The 15,561-nt window shown below is 40.8% G+C and overlaps 1 protein-coding gene across 8 annotated transcripts in view; it reads right to left on the bottom strand.

The window, feature by feature from the left end:
* Positions 1 to 15,561, bottom strand: part of dst (dystonin) — a 103,035-nt gene that overhangs the window by 4,730 nt on the left and 82,744 nt on the right. For 7 of the 8 annotated variants that reach the window (XM_040001795.1, XM_040001796.1, XM_040001798.1 and 4 more), the window contains 29 exons: positions 15,396 to 15,503; positions 15,090 to 15,308; positions 14,799 to 15,002; positions 14,256 to 14,487; positions 13,802 to 14,028; positions 13,576 to 13,698; positions 13,390 to 13,491; positions 12,431 to 12,532; positions 11,907 to 12,080; positions 11,491 to 11,646; positions 11,028 to 11,225; positions 10,563 to 10,691; positions 9,826 to 9,996; positions 8,686 to 8,841; positions 8,136 to 8,342; positions 7,759 to 7,878; positions 7,059 to 7,228; positions 6,820 to 6,979; positions 6,088 to 6,282; positions 5,873 to 6,001; positions 5,372 to 5,515; positions 4,893 to 5,081; positions 4,638 to 4,767; positions 4,282 to 4,445; positions 4,032 to 4,194; positions 3,793 to 3,947; positions 3,638 to 3,712; positions 3,420 to 3,437; positions 488 to 605 (listed from right to left, as the gene is read on the bottom strand). In XM_040001795.1, the coding sequence (XP_039857729.1) occupies positions 488 to 605; positions 3,420 to 3,437; positions 3,638 to 3,712; positions 3,793 to 3,947; positions 4,032 to 4,194; positions 4,282 to 4,445; positions 4,638 to 4,767; positions 4,893 to 5,081; positions 5,372 to 5,515; positions 5,873 to 6,001; positions 6,088 to 6,282; positions 6,820 to 6,979; positions 7,059 to 7,228; positions 7,759 to 7,878; positions 8,136 to 8,342; positions 8,686 to 8,841; positions 9,826 to 9,996; positions 10,563 to 10,691; positions 11,028 to 11,225; positions 11,491 to 11,646; positions 11,907 to 12,080; positions 12,431 to 12,532; positions 13,390 to 13,491; positions 13,576 to 13,698; positions 13,802 to 14,028; positions 14,256 to 14,487; positions 14,799 to 15,002; positions 15,090 to 15,308; positions 15,396 to 15,503 (4,438 nt within the window). The remainder of the gene's footprint in view (positions 1 to 487; positions 606 to 3,419; positions 3,438 to 3,637; positions 3,713 to 3,792; positions 3,948 to 4,031; positions 4,195 to 4,281; positions 4,446 to 4,637; positions 4,768 to 4,892; positions 5,082 to 5,371; positions 5,516 to 5,872; positions 6,002 to 6,087; positions 6,283 to 6,819; positions 6,980 to 7,058; positions 7,229 to 7,758; positions 7,879 to 8,135; positions 8,343 to 8,685; positions 8,842 to 9,825; positions 9,997 to 10,562; positions 10,692 to 11,027; positions 11,226 to 11,490; positions 11,647 to 11,906; positions 12,081 to 12,430; positions 12,533 to 13,389; positions 13,492 to 13,575; positions 13,699 to 13,801; positions 14,029 to 14,255; positions 14,488 to 14,798; positions 15,003 to 15,089; positions 15,309 to 15,395; positions 15,504 to 15,561) is intronic. The other variant, XM_040001800.1, reaches the window with a different exon arrangement.

Genomic DNA, 15,561 nt, shown 5'->3' with positions numbered 1-15,561 from the left:
TTAATAAAAATATGCTTACAAATGAAATATGTTTTTAACAGATGATTTAACTGTGTTATCTCATTCAAGCGTTCAGTGTTGAGATAGCGGGAACAAAAGAAAATAAACTCATTTTAACCCTCAGAAAATTGCAGTATATTATGTAAAGATATAATATAATATAATATATTGCATGAATTATCGATATATATGTGATATATCTTCTATTTTTAAGCTCCAAGTTGCCATTTCAAACAGGCCTATATAAATAGACATTGGACAGTAGTTACATTTCATGTTTCAATAACTGAGCTAACATCACTGAATACACAGTAATCTTAATCAAGATCATCATCATCCTTCATGTGTGGGTAGTGATATATATAAAACAGTGATATACAATCAAATTCTTTCATCGCACACGAACAAAGAAAGTGAAAGTCAGTACAACAGCTGACCTTTAAACAAAATTGGATCGTGACTCCTCAAAGTTAACCTTTGAACTCACCTCGACAGGGGTCATTCTTCACCAGAAACTCATCCAGTGCCATCCAGCCTCCTCCCACCCGCACCATCACAGTGCTGCGCAAAATTCTCACAAGGCGAAGCTGCTGAGAGTCTCCAAACTGCGATGGGGGAAGGAAAATAGAGAGGGGAATGTGTGAAAAACCTGACCTTCCTGTGAGCACATCCACACTGCAGACAAGAAGCTGTGCAACACTGGAAACCAGAGTGGAATGAAGAGTTACATTTATTCCAGCTAATTATTTTAATTGTGGGGGAGCAGATGGCTTTCATCCAGATTATTTCACTGAGCTTCAAAAACGACCTGTCGGAAAAGATTCACATCTGCTTCTGGTTTCTCTTATATGTTGTACAGGTTTAAACACACACACGTAGACACACAATCATAAACACAAACAGATTTTGACACAAAAACATGAATTTTATCTTTTCATTCTCAGACACAACAGAACACAAATTACACAAAGGTCAATCCAACTTTTTTTTTTCTACAAGCGTGTGCTATTGTTTTACTAGTTCTAGTTACTAGTTCTAGTTACTCATTGAGTTCATGCTACAGTGAACTGACTACTTCATAGTCATTGATTCATTTACTATACACTACAATTTGAAGTAGAGCCTGACTGATTTTGTTAGTTGATATTCATTTACTTCAGATATCCCATACAGGATATTGGTATCTGTGTAAATAAGACAATAAAAAAATTACACAACATAACGTTCAAAAAGAGCTTTTTGTGACATTATCATGAATTTTGTGAAGCCCAAATGATTTTTACTGATACCCGTACCAATGATATTCCAATGGCCAATATATATTTTTTTGTCATGCACAAAAAAACCTCACATTGGTTATGTGAAGTTATTTATTTACATGCCCACCTCTGCTCGGAATGTTTTCAGAGCACCCTCTGGTGGACACACATCAACACTCATAACATGGTTGAATGGTTATTTCTCCCGTCTCTTTTTTACTTTTTAATTTTCATTTATCAATCCCAATAAATGCTGATGCTGACAGGTTAGCAAATAACGTTTTTTTCCTTTAATCATATAATTTCATTTGTATTTTTAATTAGAGCCATCAGAATCAGCCTCAAAGCCATATCATCAGTCAGGCTCTACATTCATACCTGCTGCTGTTGAGGGTTAACTTAATATGAGATGTTGTAAAGCAGTAAATACATCAAACTTCACAGCTTTACAAACTTAACCAGCCTATTTTTTCTCTCTTATTTCAGTGATCACTGTGTAATTGTGGTTTCTGGTTGTAATGTCTATGTGTCTGGCTTTATCTCAGCAATGTAAGACTCCACTTTTACTGCAGAAGGAGCCTGTGAAGAAAAAAAACACCATAACTGAAGGCACATGATTACACCACCAGGGGGCCCCAGTGTGTAATAATTTGACTTCATGTCACCTACCACACATAGCAGACATAGGAACAGTGAGCATGTTATGGGGAGAATGATTCAAGCTTTATGAGGGGATACCACACATGTCAGCCAGTTGGATGAGACCATGAGCATCAGGCACAAAAACAGAGTTTGCAATTACAGCGTGCATGCTTTCTGTCAAAATCAACATCACATTCTGATCAAACGCACAAACATCAATCTCCTACAATCCAGCACTTTGTTGCACTTTCTACAGCTACAAATACTCAGGATGCATTGACACTGATGCAGATCCAATGCAGCTAGCTCCAAATGGCACACATGAGGAATGGTTCAAATCACTTCTGTCTAAATCCACCACCACAGTGTGACACGCAGACATGACCAAACACTGATGACGGTCCACTAACTTCCTATTATCATATGGTATCTCTTTAACTGATAACAAAAATCCTGCACTTGTATGATTATCATAATGATTTAATGCCACTGGTGAGTCTAGTGATCAAATACATTAAAGGTGATGATGATCTGGAGTAAAAGGAGGCACAAGAAACAGCTTAAGAATAACCATTTACCAGAATACAGCTTTCCAAAACTGCAACGTGTAGGTGGGGGGTAAGATTTTGATTTTCCCTGTTTGCTATTGTCTCATCGCCGATTAAGGAGTCATGTAAGCAGTGAACCAGACCAAACTGTCAAAAGAATTATTTTTAATTTATTGTTGTGTGATAACAATAATACAAACTAGTTCATAAAGCATCACTAACGCCCCTATCCCCTCTCACTGACCCCTCAGTAATGACCTTTTTCCGACATGCAGGTTGCCAGCACATATTAACAAAGTAAGAGAAATGAAAAGCAACGTGTTCATTGAAATCATCAAAGTTGCCCAAATAATGTAATAAATAGTGTCAGCCAGTGCTGAGGTAAATCATTCCCATGACACTGAAGCACCAAAGGCAAGCACACAGAAAGCATTATTGTATGCCCAGCAGATGAATTTATGCCCATGAACCAGTAAAATATGGGCTGAAATGGTACTGGCACGCCAATATTGCATTTTCTGAAACTCAAAAGCAGATATACAGATATATATATATATATATAGAAACATTAATTGCACTAATTATAACGTAAATAAGTCTTATTTCCCCCCAAAAAACATAACCTATGTGAAAAGAACAAATTTAGATTGGACATAAACGTCGACTGCCATAAAACTTGAAAGCATGCTTCTTTCATTTACTCATTTTAAATCAGATTTAGAGTTATGTGTGAAGCTACCATAAATTCTCAGACCAAACACACATCTCAGGCCAGTGTTAAATAAAGTTAGATTAAATCAGCGGGCCATAGACTTTTTTTATTTCTACTTCTGAGTTCCAGAACATCTGAGAACATCAGCCAGGAATCTGGGCAGAAAGTGTTAATTGGACAGCAAACGTGGTAAACGAAAAAAGGACGCAAGGCTCGATAAGGCACAGAAGAGAAGGAGGGAAAGAAAAGAGGATGTACCTGATTTCCAAGGTAGAACTGGTGATGTGAGGAACAATAAAAAATATAAAAAGGTTAGCACACATTCGCACTTTTGTCATCAAGTTCAACACTTACCTTTAACAAGAGTATTCCCTGAAAAGTCTTTTATTTTAAATTATTTCATAACCATGTCACAGCTTGTATTGCTTAAAAAAATTTCACTGTTAGATAAGTCAAACACATAAAAATGTGCTTACCCGGTATTTATTGGCACCAATTTGCTCCACCTGGAATCGTTTTGGACATTTGCACTTCGCCACTTGGCGCGTGACCTGCGAACGCATCATTTCTTTTATTAAGCGACGCCTCACGTTTGAAAATGTGAAATTAATGCCGCAGGCGTTCTTATTACCTCGTCCTCAATTTTGTCAGCATCTGTTAGTGGTTTGTAAGCGTCTTTGTTGGGATGTAGAGCTGCTACAAACTCGTAGTAGTCAATGTAGCCGTCACCGTCTCTGTCAAAGATGTCTGCCACGGCGCTCATCTCCAGACGACTTGTTGGGAATTCTGTTGAAGAGACACTGAGTGTTGCAAAAAGGAGCATTTTGTTCAGCGGTGTAGATGTTTTTCAGCTTTGAGTCTGACACTTACTGGAGGAGAGGATGCCTTCTATGAACTCCTGTCGCGTCACTTTGCCGTCTTGGTCTTTGTCAATGCGGCGGAAGAAGTCCATGACGCGAGACTTTTTATGGTTCATCCAGCGCATGTAACGTTTCCGCCACACATCAAAGTCAAAGTTGGCAAATTCTTTTAGCTGAGCAGATAAAGAAAGAAAGGTCAACATTAATAACTAAAAAGCTAGAAATTTGCAGAAAAATGTCTGCAGATTTTGCTAGATTACCTCCTCCAGTCTGTCCAAAGCATCATTGAGTTTCCTCCTTCTGTCCAAAGCCAGCAGCCACACGTGCTGCCACTTGGTCACCAGCAGGTTAACCCGTGGGTTCTTTGTTTCAATGGGAGCTTGTGTTGATGACGCATACATCGCTTGCGTGGGAGAACGTTTTCCTGTAAGGGAAAGACAAAAAACTTTAAAATGACTGTGTTTCCACCATATAATCAGGAGGAATGCATTCACACTGACATCATTCCAGGTGCTAAAATGGGCAAATTGAGGATGTCGTGTCACCCTGAAGTGATTCAGAGCATGGCCAGATGGCTCGGGTCATACTCTATGAGGAACAGTGATGGGATACATACTTCCAACTCTTCCTTTGTCCAACACGGGGATCTGAGACTGGATCTGGGGCTCCGCAGCAGCCTTCCTTTTGTGTGTCTTGGTGATTTTGTCAACATCTGGTTGCTTCCTGGTCATTTCCTCCATGAATGCCTGCAGGGGGCGAGCAGCAGTAAACTACTGTTAACTGAATGCCCACGCAATCATTAAAATATGGAATAAAAAAAAAAACTAAAGTTATAAAATTTGATTTATTATCATTTGCTTTTTTGATGTACCTGGTGCTCTGCTATGAGGTTTTTGACCTCCTCGATCTCCTGAGGGAGTGGCTCTTTATCCTTGTCGTTGAGGTTGGTCTCAGCCCACTGTAGCCACGTCAGAAGATTTTCCAGCAGCTCCTGAGTAGCTAGCAGCTCAGTGAGGGCTGTGGCCAGTCGCTGCTGGTGCTGTCTGGCCCAAGCCTGCACCTGTGTAACAGCAGTAATACACATATATTACTAATAACTAAATTAATTTCAGATACACTGAAATCAAGTTAACTGCACACAGCTTGATTTTGTTTACCTGCTAAGATGAATCATTATTACTTTTTTTTAATATAATGACTATCCATAGTAACTTTTTCTCTGATTTTTTGAGTGCTATAAAGAGTTTCCGATCCAACCCTTGTTAAAATGAGTAATTCTTCCTTATTTTAATTTATCAAAATAGGTTAATGTGTTCTGTTAAACCTGAAGGTATGAAACAGTGGACTGACCTCTTCAAAGCGGGCTTTAATGATGGTGTTCCAGTGCTTGATGGTTGTGATAGAGTCTGGATGGCAGATGCTGAGGATGGCCTCCCCCATGCTGGCCGCTTTATTTAGAGCCACTCGCTTTTCTTCCAGTTTTTTCATGAACACCTTTAAAAGAATTTTTTTTTTTAATTGAAAAAGCGTTGGGATTTGAAACTATCCCATCCCATATCTAAAAATAAAAACAAAACATTGCTCATACTTGGTTTAAAACCGGAGCAGAGCCCAGTAATTTTAATCAGATGACCTCATAGTTAAGAAAAATATTTTTGGCACTGAAAGCAGCATGCCATCTACTTTTAGACAGGCTGCAATTACAGAGTCAGGATCTTAACTGTTTATTCAAGCAAAGTATTGGCAACGTGTTTTATTTCTTTAATAAAGCAACAAAAATATGAAACAACTTAAGACATAAAAGTTTTTTTTCTGAAATAAAAAAAAGCAGAATCATTTGCATTGCTTTACCTTGTGTTGTTCGATAAGCGCTCGCAGAGCTTCTTCATCATCGGGCAAGCTGCCATGGAAGCGCAAACTTTGCTCTGCCTCAGCTAGCCATTCCAGCAGGATGTGAACAGCAGAGTGAAATTCTTCAGCCTGCAGTGGGAGAAGACGCATATGTCAGGCTAACATACTTAACTTACCTTCTACCTTGTGATTGTTTGGAGTACTGTCAGGAATACCTGGCCCAAAGCCTGCTCCAGCCGGGTCTGCTTAGACACAGACAGGTTGCACACCGTCTCCCAGCGCGTGCTCAGCTCCTGCATCTGGACTTTGACCCAGGAGGAGTCATCGTGAGTGTTCTCAATCAGCTCCCTGGCTGAACGTTTGAGGGCCTGGACGCTTACCGTCCGCTTTCCCAACTCCTTCTGAAAAACCTGCAGTAACGAGACATTTGAGGACACAGTCAGCCAAAATATTAACAATATTCAGTTTTTTAAATGACAAATTCTTAAATTAATTTTAAACATTATTTCAAAAAACATCCTTTTTGTCTCTATTTCACAGCTGGCCCAATGACAAGAAGCATAAAACAGGGTGCTTTTAGTATCTGTTGTCTTCTTACTTCAATAAAATGCCAACACAAAGAATGTTATTAATATAATATTAATAATGAGTAAGGAAAAACACACCAGCATCAGTTTTCAAAGCTTTGCTCAATACACAACCCGAAAGAAAACAGACTCTCAATGAGAAAGTAATACAATGCCTCCCCTTTTGTTGTTTTAATGTATTGTCTATCCCCCGTGTTAGTTTAAGATTCTTTCGTCTTGTATTGTGTTAGGAATGATAAAAGGTTTGGGCGTGGCAGCAGTGAAAGGTTTCACTTGATTTCTGCCACTAACGTCAGCAACAAACGGGCCAATCAACAAAACAAAGGGATCCTGGGTCTTCGGTGTGGAGCTGTTCTCTACCTTGTGGTTGTCTATCAGGTTGAGAACCAGGTCTATGTCTCCATGTACGGGCTGGTCCTCAGCCAGCTGAGGTTCCACCCTGTACAACCAGTCAATAAGAGCCTGGAGAGCATCTGTAAACTGGCCGGAGAACAACAAGGCCTCTTCCAGCTTGTTTTGTCTGCAGAACAGAACAAAATATTCACAGTGAGGCTGTTTAGCGGAATGAAATACAACCCTCATTGGGAGAAAATCCTCACCTTTCCACTGACTTCCCACAAACAGTGTCCCATTTGTCCCTCAGTTCACTCAGCATGTCGTCCAGCTTCTGTCTGTCATCCTGTAGAGAGGTCTTGTCTTTCAGGGCCCGTCCTGTTCGAGTGGTGGTATCATACACAGAGTGTTTGCTGCCAAGAGCTTTCTGGAACTCCTGCACGATGGGGAAAAAAAAGGAAAAATAATATACACAACCCCCAAGTGGTCCGGTTTAGTGGACTCATAATGCCTCTATCTTCAAATGGAAACAGCAAATCGTCTCAAGAGATTTTCTTATTATTACTACTGGCATGTCAAACAGTATCTTAATCTGCGTGTGGTGTGTGCTTTTTGTGATTAAGAATACAGTCTTCAGCGAGGAGAACAAAAAGGAGGTCAAAACTCAAGAGCTCTTGCTCCGTAGAGATTAAATGTATCCAAAAGCAAGGGCAGCCTTAAAACATTTGGTCCATTCAGGGATTATGACAGGATTAGCACAATCTCCCAGCATAACACCACAAACACAACAATAGTCAACAGCAATATAAGCATTTGGATTCTACTGACTCTGTAATTTCAAATAACAGATCCTATTTTCAAATTCCAGCTCTGGTGTTTCAGATATTTCTGTTTAATGAATGAAACGTTTTTTGTAGATGTTGCTCCATGTCTCTGGCTGTGTTAACACATTTTTCTCTCAGTTACCTTGTGCTGTGCCAGCTGCGTCTTGATTTTATCGGGATCATTGGCAATTTCCACTTCAGAGTCCAGAGTCTTCTCAGATTCATCTAACCACTCCATCAGTTTATTGAAATTTTCATGGAACTAATAAAAAATTAAGAACAAAAAACAGTGTAAAGCATTTTAAAAACAGGTATGAGTTCACTAGATTTATCGCAGAGCCCTGCTTAATGTTAGCATGATTGGAGCAGAAGGGCCCTATAATTCAGAAAGTTCTGTAATAGGCTGCAGAAAGAATAAGAAACAGGTTTAATATCCTATTTCCAGAGCTTTCCAATGATAATAAAAAGTCCTGATGTCATGCCTGTTCAAACTCAGCATAAATATTCACAGAACAGTACCTGCTTCGCCCTCTTCCTGGCGTCGTCCAGTAGACGACCCCGCTCAACAGACCTCTGCACCAGCTTCTCCCAGCGCCCTTGCACGCTGAGCAGCAGGTTCTTTATCAGGACCACATCCTGTTTCTGGCTGAAGTATTTCAGATGTGTGCCCGTCTTGTCCAGTTCAATAATGTGTTCTCTGTGGGAGTTTACCTCTGTCACAAACATCTGCACAGACACAATGCGAGGGAGAAAAGGGAAAGGATTCAGGCCAGATGTTCTAACAATAAAAAAGGAATAAAGGTTTTTCAACTGACAGCAGAGGAAATGTAAGTCATGTGGGTAATGTGCTAATGAGCTCTGTTCTCAAGGATAATACAGATGCCATTAAGTCATTGTTGGCTTTAAGACAAAGCAGAATGATGAGCTGGTAATCATGAACCGGTAATCATGGTACTAATAATTTTAATTTCTCACCGACTCAATAAGACTACTAGACGTTACCGCAGTAATGTCTAGTAATCAAGCAAAGTTGGACCAGAAGGCCTGTCCTCCACGTGCAAACACGTACCTTATGCTCATCTATCTGAAACATGATGGTCTCCAGTATGAGGGAAGCGGGCGAAACTGTGTTCAGCGTCTGCTCTGCTTGGGTTAGCCAGTTGATGAAATCTTGCAGGGAGTTGTGGAAATCTGTAGCCACAGTCAAAGCTTCTTCTAGTTTCACCTGTGGAGACAAAACGTTAAAAAAACTGAAGTAATACTGGACAAAAATCAACGAGCGCTATCCTGTTTATAACACATCTGCATTGTTTAGCGGTGTAAAGTATCTCTGGTTGTTATAGCAACAGATAAAGAGGGCACTGCGGGGGATACAATTGCACTTCAACAGTGCCAAACATGACCTCTATTTAAAGAGAGGAAGTTAATATATCTGGAGGGGACTGATGGCTGAGGCATCATGAGGTTTTAATTGAGTAAAGGAAACAGCCACTCCATCACTGAAAAACATCCGTTTGGTACAGCTGAGGCCGGTGGCTCAGGGTCATCACATGGCAGTAAATGCTGTGCTAATGACATTACAAACCTGGTGAGAATTACAGCTGCTGATGTGTTTTTCCCATTTATCGTGGGTCATGTCGAGTGTCTTGCTAAATATGGAATTGTATTGTAGCAGTGCATATGTCCTACAGAAAAATAAGCCACTTGACTGCAGAGGTATCACAGGGAAGGCTGTAGAGAGTTTGGCCAGAAGCTCTGACCAGCGCTAAGATTTACCAGACTTTGATTTCCTGGGAAGAGGGCCAAAGTAAATAGGATGCAAAAGCAAGATGTTACAGTAAAAGTTGAAGCAGCTAAAATAAGGAGAACCATATCTGAGAGCAGTGGTGGTGTTTTATACATTTTAGCAACAAAACTAAAAAAAAAAACCAAAGTGAATGATGACATTTGGCTTAAATATTAGCTGATGTTTTGTCAACCCTACACTGTGGAAACATATGACACCACTGTTGTTCCACTCTGATCTACAGTGTAACCGCATCCTGTGTGTCCTCGCCAGCGCTCTGTCTTTACACCATTGGTTATCGGCACTGGGATTAGAAGCTTTCAACCACACAGTCATGGCTCAAGTGTGTGTCAGCGATCCCTTAATCTGAAATCCTGAGTCATCAAGCTAAGGGCAGTGAAAGCCATTCAGTCATTCCCCTACCTTTCTTTCAGCGACCTTCGCTTGCACCGCTTCCCATTTTTCCTTCAGGTTGGCGAGGTCCTGCTCCGTGTTACTGTCTGGACCCTCGGGCATCATCGTTAGCAGTTGCTGACCCTTGTTCTGGAGCTCCTGATACAGCTCCTCTTTTGACTCAAAGGCAGAACACAACTCCTGTGAGGAAAAAAAAACAACAACACAGAGGAGAGTGATGGTTTTGTCAAACAGGCTGAATTACAGTTAAAGACCGATCTATTGTTACTTTTGGATTTCTGCAGTGTTCAATGGGATGAATTTGTCAGTTGCTAGTCCAAATGTAACCCAAAAATGGTTAAAGAATGAGCATGGTGAGTCATGCCGAGCATCTCAGAAGCATGTTTCTCACAAACATTTGACCAGGATAATGTTACTAATTTGATAAAAGTAATCTGTCTGTTTTCAGTTCCCTGAACTGTCACCACTGCTGCCTCTTAAGGGAGAGCTCACTGTGAAAGTGTCTCCATTACTAAGTAGGAAGACAAAGCAGGAAAACATTCCTAAATTCATTATAGTCAGATACGGATGAATCAATTAGAAACACTTAAAGAGGTCTTTTTTATCACAGACTGCAGGGCAATGAGAGTAGTGTATTTTGTAGTGTCGTTTAATTTTCACACTTCAGATAAAACACAGAAAAGACAGAGTCACCTCCTCCCAAGTCTGCCATCTGTATGCAGCCTCTCATATTGTTAAACACATACCAGATGGGCGTTAAGCTGCTCCCGGGCCGTGTCTGGTAAGCCTCCCACAGCCTTTGATGCCAACAGCTGACGTTCTGTGTCTTTCAGCCACTGCTGCATGTCTTCTATCTCACCATGGAAACCCTGAGCCTGCAACACAATTCAACCTGAGTCAGGACAAAAGGTGCCTCACACACTCGCTATTAGCAACCTGTGATTCAGAGAGGAGGATGTGTGAGTTTTTAATTCCTTGGATTCATTTAGCTCGGTATTTATAAGCCTGTTTCATAATGAATTAAAACCTTAAAGTGAAAACAATAGAATGATTTACTTTAGCTTTCAGGATGCAAATCGAATAATAAGAAGGGGGTAGGGAGAGAAGTCTCTCCTCCCTGCAGAGCTTTTTGACTTCGACCTAAAAACTATTTTCTCCACAATTTAACAAGAAATGAGACACAGGTTAACGATTAACTTTTTTTAATATACCTGAAGCAGAGAGCTTTCCAGCTGTTGCTTCCTCTGCTCCGTCTTTTCCAGGATGGCTTTCCATCGCTGGTTCAGATTCTCCAGTTTGCTCTGCAGACTAGAAGCTTCCTCTCCAGCGCTGGACTGCACCAGATCATTGCCGGCTTTGTTCACTGTCTCGACTGTTGACTTGTGAGCCAACACATCTATCTGGAGGACCTGCAGAGATAAATCAGCAGGAACGGCAAGATGTTGTGCAGATGGATATTAAGCACAAAGTGGATAATGACTAATTTACTGTAATAAACGGCACACTGACAGACACCATAAATGTTTACTTAATATGGTTTTAATGCCTGTGAAGTGTTTTACATTTTTGTATGCGATACTGGGCTATACAAATAAAATTGAACTAAACTGAACTGAAAGGACTTATTTGAAAAATAGCCCCCTAAAAAACCACAAGATAAGAGGTTTGTCATACGTTGTGCTTGGCTAGCTCTATCTCGATGGCTTTGGGGTCTCCTCCAGCATTTTTCTGTTCATTGAGCAGCTCCTCAGTGTGGCTCATCCAGGCCAGCAGCTCATCCAGTGCATGCTGGAACTGCCCCAGTGCGAGAAGGCCTCCCTCCAGTTTGTGCTGGATTAATGACAGATTAAACCATTTAATTTTGCAGGGAGAGAAAACAAACTGTTTAAGCCATTGCTGAGTCTGGTTTCTAGCCCACAAGAAGCTGTAGAGGTACGATACAATATATTTCACAGAATGATTGCAGACCTTGTTTAAACATGATATTGCCATTCCTTTTAAATTTAGATATCAGTGTCAGCATTTCTGTTTTCTTATATAGCTTGCACTTTCGGTGTGAAGCTCCCCTTCTGCTTCTTTCTCTCGCTGACCTGCCGACTGATGATCTTCTCATCCAGGTTGTCCCAAAGCATTTTGAGTTCAGACATCGGCTCCTGGATGGCGGAGCGGTCAGCCTCCTCTGTCACCTTCTTCAGCAGGAGGCCGGCCTGGTGGTTCAGACGCTCCATCTCAATCTGTAGCTGGTACGCTTCTCCTTTGAACTCCTGGCAACCCAGCACATGCAGCGGTACACCCAATCAGTCAACAGAAAGAAGGACGCACAGACAATACCAGCTTTGTGTTTTCAGGACAAGATTTGTCTTATTGTACATCAAAGTAAATCCGGCTACTTTATGAAGCCATTTTCTTAGTGCTTTTGTACTAACACAAAGCAGACCATGAATCGAGAACTCAGCATAAACACAGCTGGTGTTTGACACAGCTGCTCTAACATCAAGGAGTCAAGTTAAAAGAATTGAAAAGTCTGAGAAGAGCTATAACAATAATAATATTTCTGTTTTTGTGAATGATGTTTTGATCTAAAAAAACAAAAAAGAAATCTACAAGACTGTACCTTGAGTTCCACAATCTGCTGCTTGACGGTTTCCAGATCCGTGCCCACAGGTGACATTGAATCCAGCTTGCTCTCCAGAATATCCACCCAGTCAAACATACCCTGCATACAGCATTGGAAACCATTGTTAGTGAGAGAACAAAGCTGGGTGCACAGGGTGTCAAGTTTCAAACTGAGTTTCAAGTTATGCCCTGAATCTTACAGTTGGTCTGTTTGGCTGATAAATTAGAAAATTATACACAAAGAAAATGAAAAAAAAAAAACCAAACAAGCCCTGAGGTTACATGCCAATGTGCTGAAGAAGTGCAAAGAGGAGATTTAAACTTGTGTAAAAGAATCCTTCCTCACCGTGAAACTTTCTTACACACTAGTTAATGTTTGAGCCAAATATATCACGACCACGCTCTGGCTGGTGTTTCAAAATCAGTAGAGCTCTCATGAGATGTTATATCAACTGCATGGTAATATGTGGTTTCATCAAAAGGCCTCGGAAACTCCCTGGCTCACTGTATCTGTTAAATATCAAACATCTCGTGATGAACAAGTGCTTGTATATTGTGCAGCTTGATATTAAGTATTTAGCCCTTAAAGATGACATTCCCTCTTAATCTGACACCTCTATATATATATTAATAAAGATGTGGTTTGATGACCCTTAGAACAGTTTCCAGGTTTTTCCAAGGATAGCAACACAGGCAGAGACAACCCTTATTAACTTCTGAATAATGCCCAGTGTTTTGTTCTATCAGCAGGCCTGATATATGAGAGAAACCCCACGTCAATAAAATAGCTTCAAGGGTTACTCCTAGGCTTCCAAAAGATCACATCAAATAAAATTAAAAACCACGAGAACCGTGACTGGGAAGTTTTGGAAAAGGTCTGCTGTTTCAAAACTTTTTAAATATTCTAAACCCTTTAATTTTCTAATTGTGTTGCTCTTGAGGCAGTGATCAAAGCACCTGCAGGCCATCTTGAAACTGCACAGCAGCTTGCATGGCTTCTTCCAGTCTCTCTCCTCTCTCCTTCCACGTCTTATTGAGATTCTCCCACGCTGTATTCACCTGAAAAAATAACACAAATATTTTACCATGATTATCTTGTAGGCAAAACCTGTAGAGTGAGTGCTTTTCAGTGTAGTCTATTACTTCATCCAAGCTCTTCTTTATCACAGGTTTATCGGGTTCCCCGCAGGCAGTCATGAGCTCCGCACCCTGGTTTCGAACCCCATCGAGTTCCTCCTGCAGCCCATCAATCTCCTCCTTAAATCCCTGTATGAATGCATTGTTTTTTTAATTATTTAATAATCAAAGTGCACCACCTCTCTTAATTATCCATTTGTTAATGATCAAAAGTAATAGGTTTTTTATTTACCTCCACAAATTCCTGTTGCTGTTTGACGACTGAAGGATCGACTCCGGGCTCCTCCAGCTCCCTCAGCAGGTCGTGGCTGTCCTTAATGGTGACGATGAGGGCGGTGTGGTCACACCAGAACTTGTCTGCGAGGTCCATCACATCCAGCAGCTTCGCCTCCCGCTCTTCCACCAATGCCTGGATGTCGTTCCACAGGAAAACCATGCGGTCCAGTTTGTCTTGCACAGCTTGAACAGAGAAAAAGTCACAATTAGGAGGAATACAAAATGAGGCAAAGAAAGTTTTTCCACGTTTACAGCAACATTTACAGCGGGAAACTTGGACTTTTTCTTGATTCGTTATTTATCCTGAAAAAGGAAATACATAAAAGCTACATGCACCTGGAGAAAAGCTTGATGTTTGATAAATAATAATAAATGGATAAAAAATGATTGAAAGCATATCTATACCGTACCTTTGGCAGACAGGTCCTTGTCTGCCCCTTCGGATCGTGCGATCATCTCTTCACCTCGTTGCTTCAGTGTCTCATAAGATGGCTGCAGCTTCTCCAAATCCACAGAGACCGTCTTATTTTCTGTAATCTGCTCCCTGATCTTGTCCACCTCCACTGAGATGGATGGAGGCTGATGGAGGCGTTCAGCGATCCGTTCCAGGGATTCGAGCATGGGATCAATTTTATCATGGAACTGGAAAAGGAGGAAAGGAAACACGTCAGTTTGCATATACAATTCATATCATGGGTTTTTATTATGGAAAGTTACCTTGAAACAGGAACACATCTGTATAATTATTTTTTACTTTGACAAATTTGCACATATTCAAAAATGTAAAAGCTACTCAACTAACTGAATAGACAATTAACAGCCAAGGTAATGTTGATGTTTACATTTGCAAACTATGACCACCATTTGCACCAGACATCACTATGATCAACTTAATTATTTCCAATAATCATATATTATCAAATAATCAAACCTAATAAACAGCTACTGCTTACCTGAGTGGATTTGGAGATGGCTTCATCCAAAGTGGCAGCTCTCTGCTTGACATCAGCTTTCAGTTTGGTGTAAAGTTGGTCAGTAGCTGTGTATTTCTCTCTGATGGGCTCACCCTCCACTGGGCTGAGCTCAAGTAACTGAGGACCAGTTTTATTCATCTTATCAATATGGGGCTTGTGCTCTGCAATCAGTTCCCGCATTTGCTGGAGAGGATGTGACAGGATCAGTTTAGTTTTTAATTATGTGACTAAATGTTTTGTGTTGAGCATCAGCGCACATTGGCCACTTACCCTGAGGTCCTCTTGTTGCTGCCTGAGCGTGTCGTACTCAATGGCAGGCGGGGGTAACTGGCTGAAGGTGTTTAAAGTTTCCTGAAGCCATGGCCCCAGCTCCTCATAGGTCTCCCAGAACTGAGTGGCAAGAGACTGGGCTCGCTCAAGCTGCAGACAACGCTCTGAATTCAGCTGGCTGACGACACCATACTTCTCGAGGAGAGTCTGTGTCTTGGCCTGATTGAAGCCCAAGAAGAATCATTTTGAAATTTCTGTCCATTTTCTTACTGAAAAATGTCTGAAATTTGAAATATATTTTCTTACCTTTAAGATTTCTTTCTCCTCTGGGTTTTTGCTGGTCATGATGGCCTTTCCTGTTTTCACAATCTCATCTACAGCATCTTTGTGTCTCATGATGTCCATGGAGAAAATCTGTAAAACCAGTAGAGTGAGTCTGGCTGTATGTCAACAAAAGAAACCACTGTGTTTA

Source organism: Simochromis diagramma, unplaced genomic scaffold (assembly GCF_900408965.1).
Source record: "Simochromis diagramma unplaced genomic scaffold, fSimDia1.1 OVJJ01000421.1, whole genome shotgun sequence".
Classification (NCBI taxonomy): domain Eukaryota; kingdom Metazoa; phylum Chordata; class Actinopteri; order Cichliformes; family Cichlidae; genus Simochromis; species Simochromis diagramma.
Note: the sequence above shows the minus strand (reverse complement) of the source record. Positions and strands in the feature narration are given on the sequence as shown.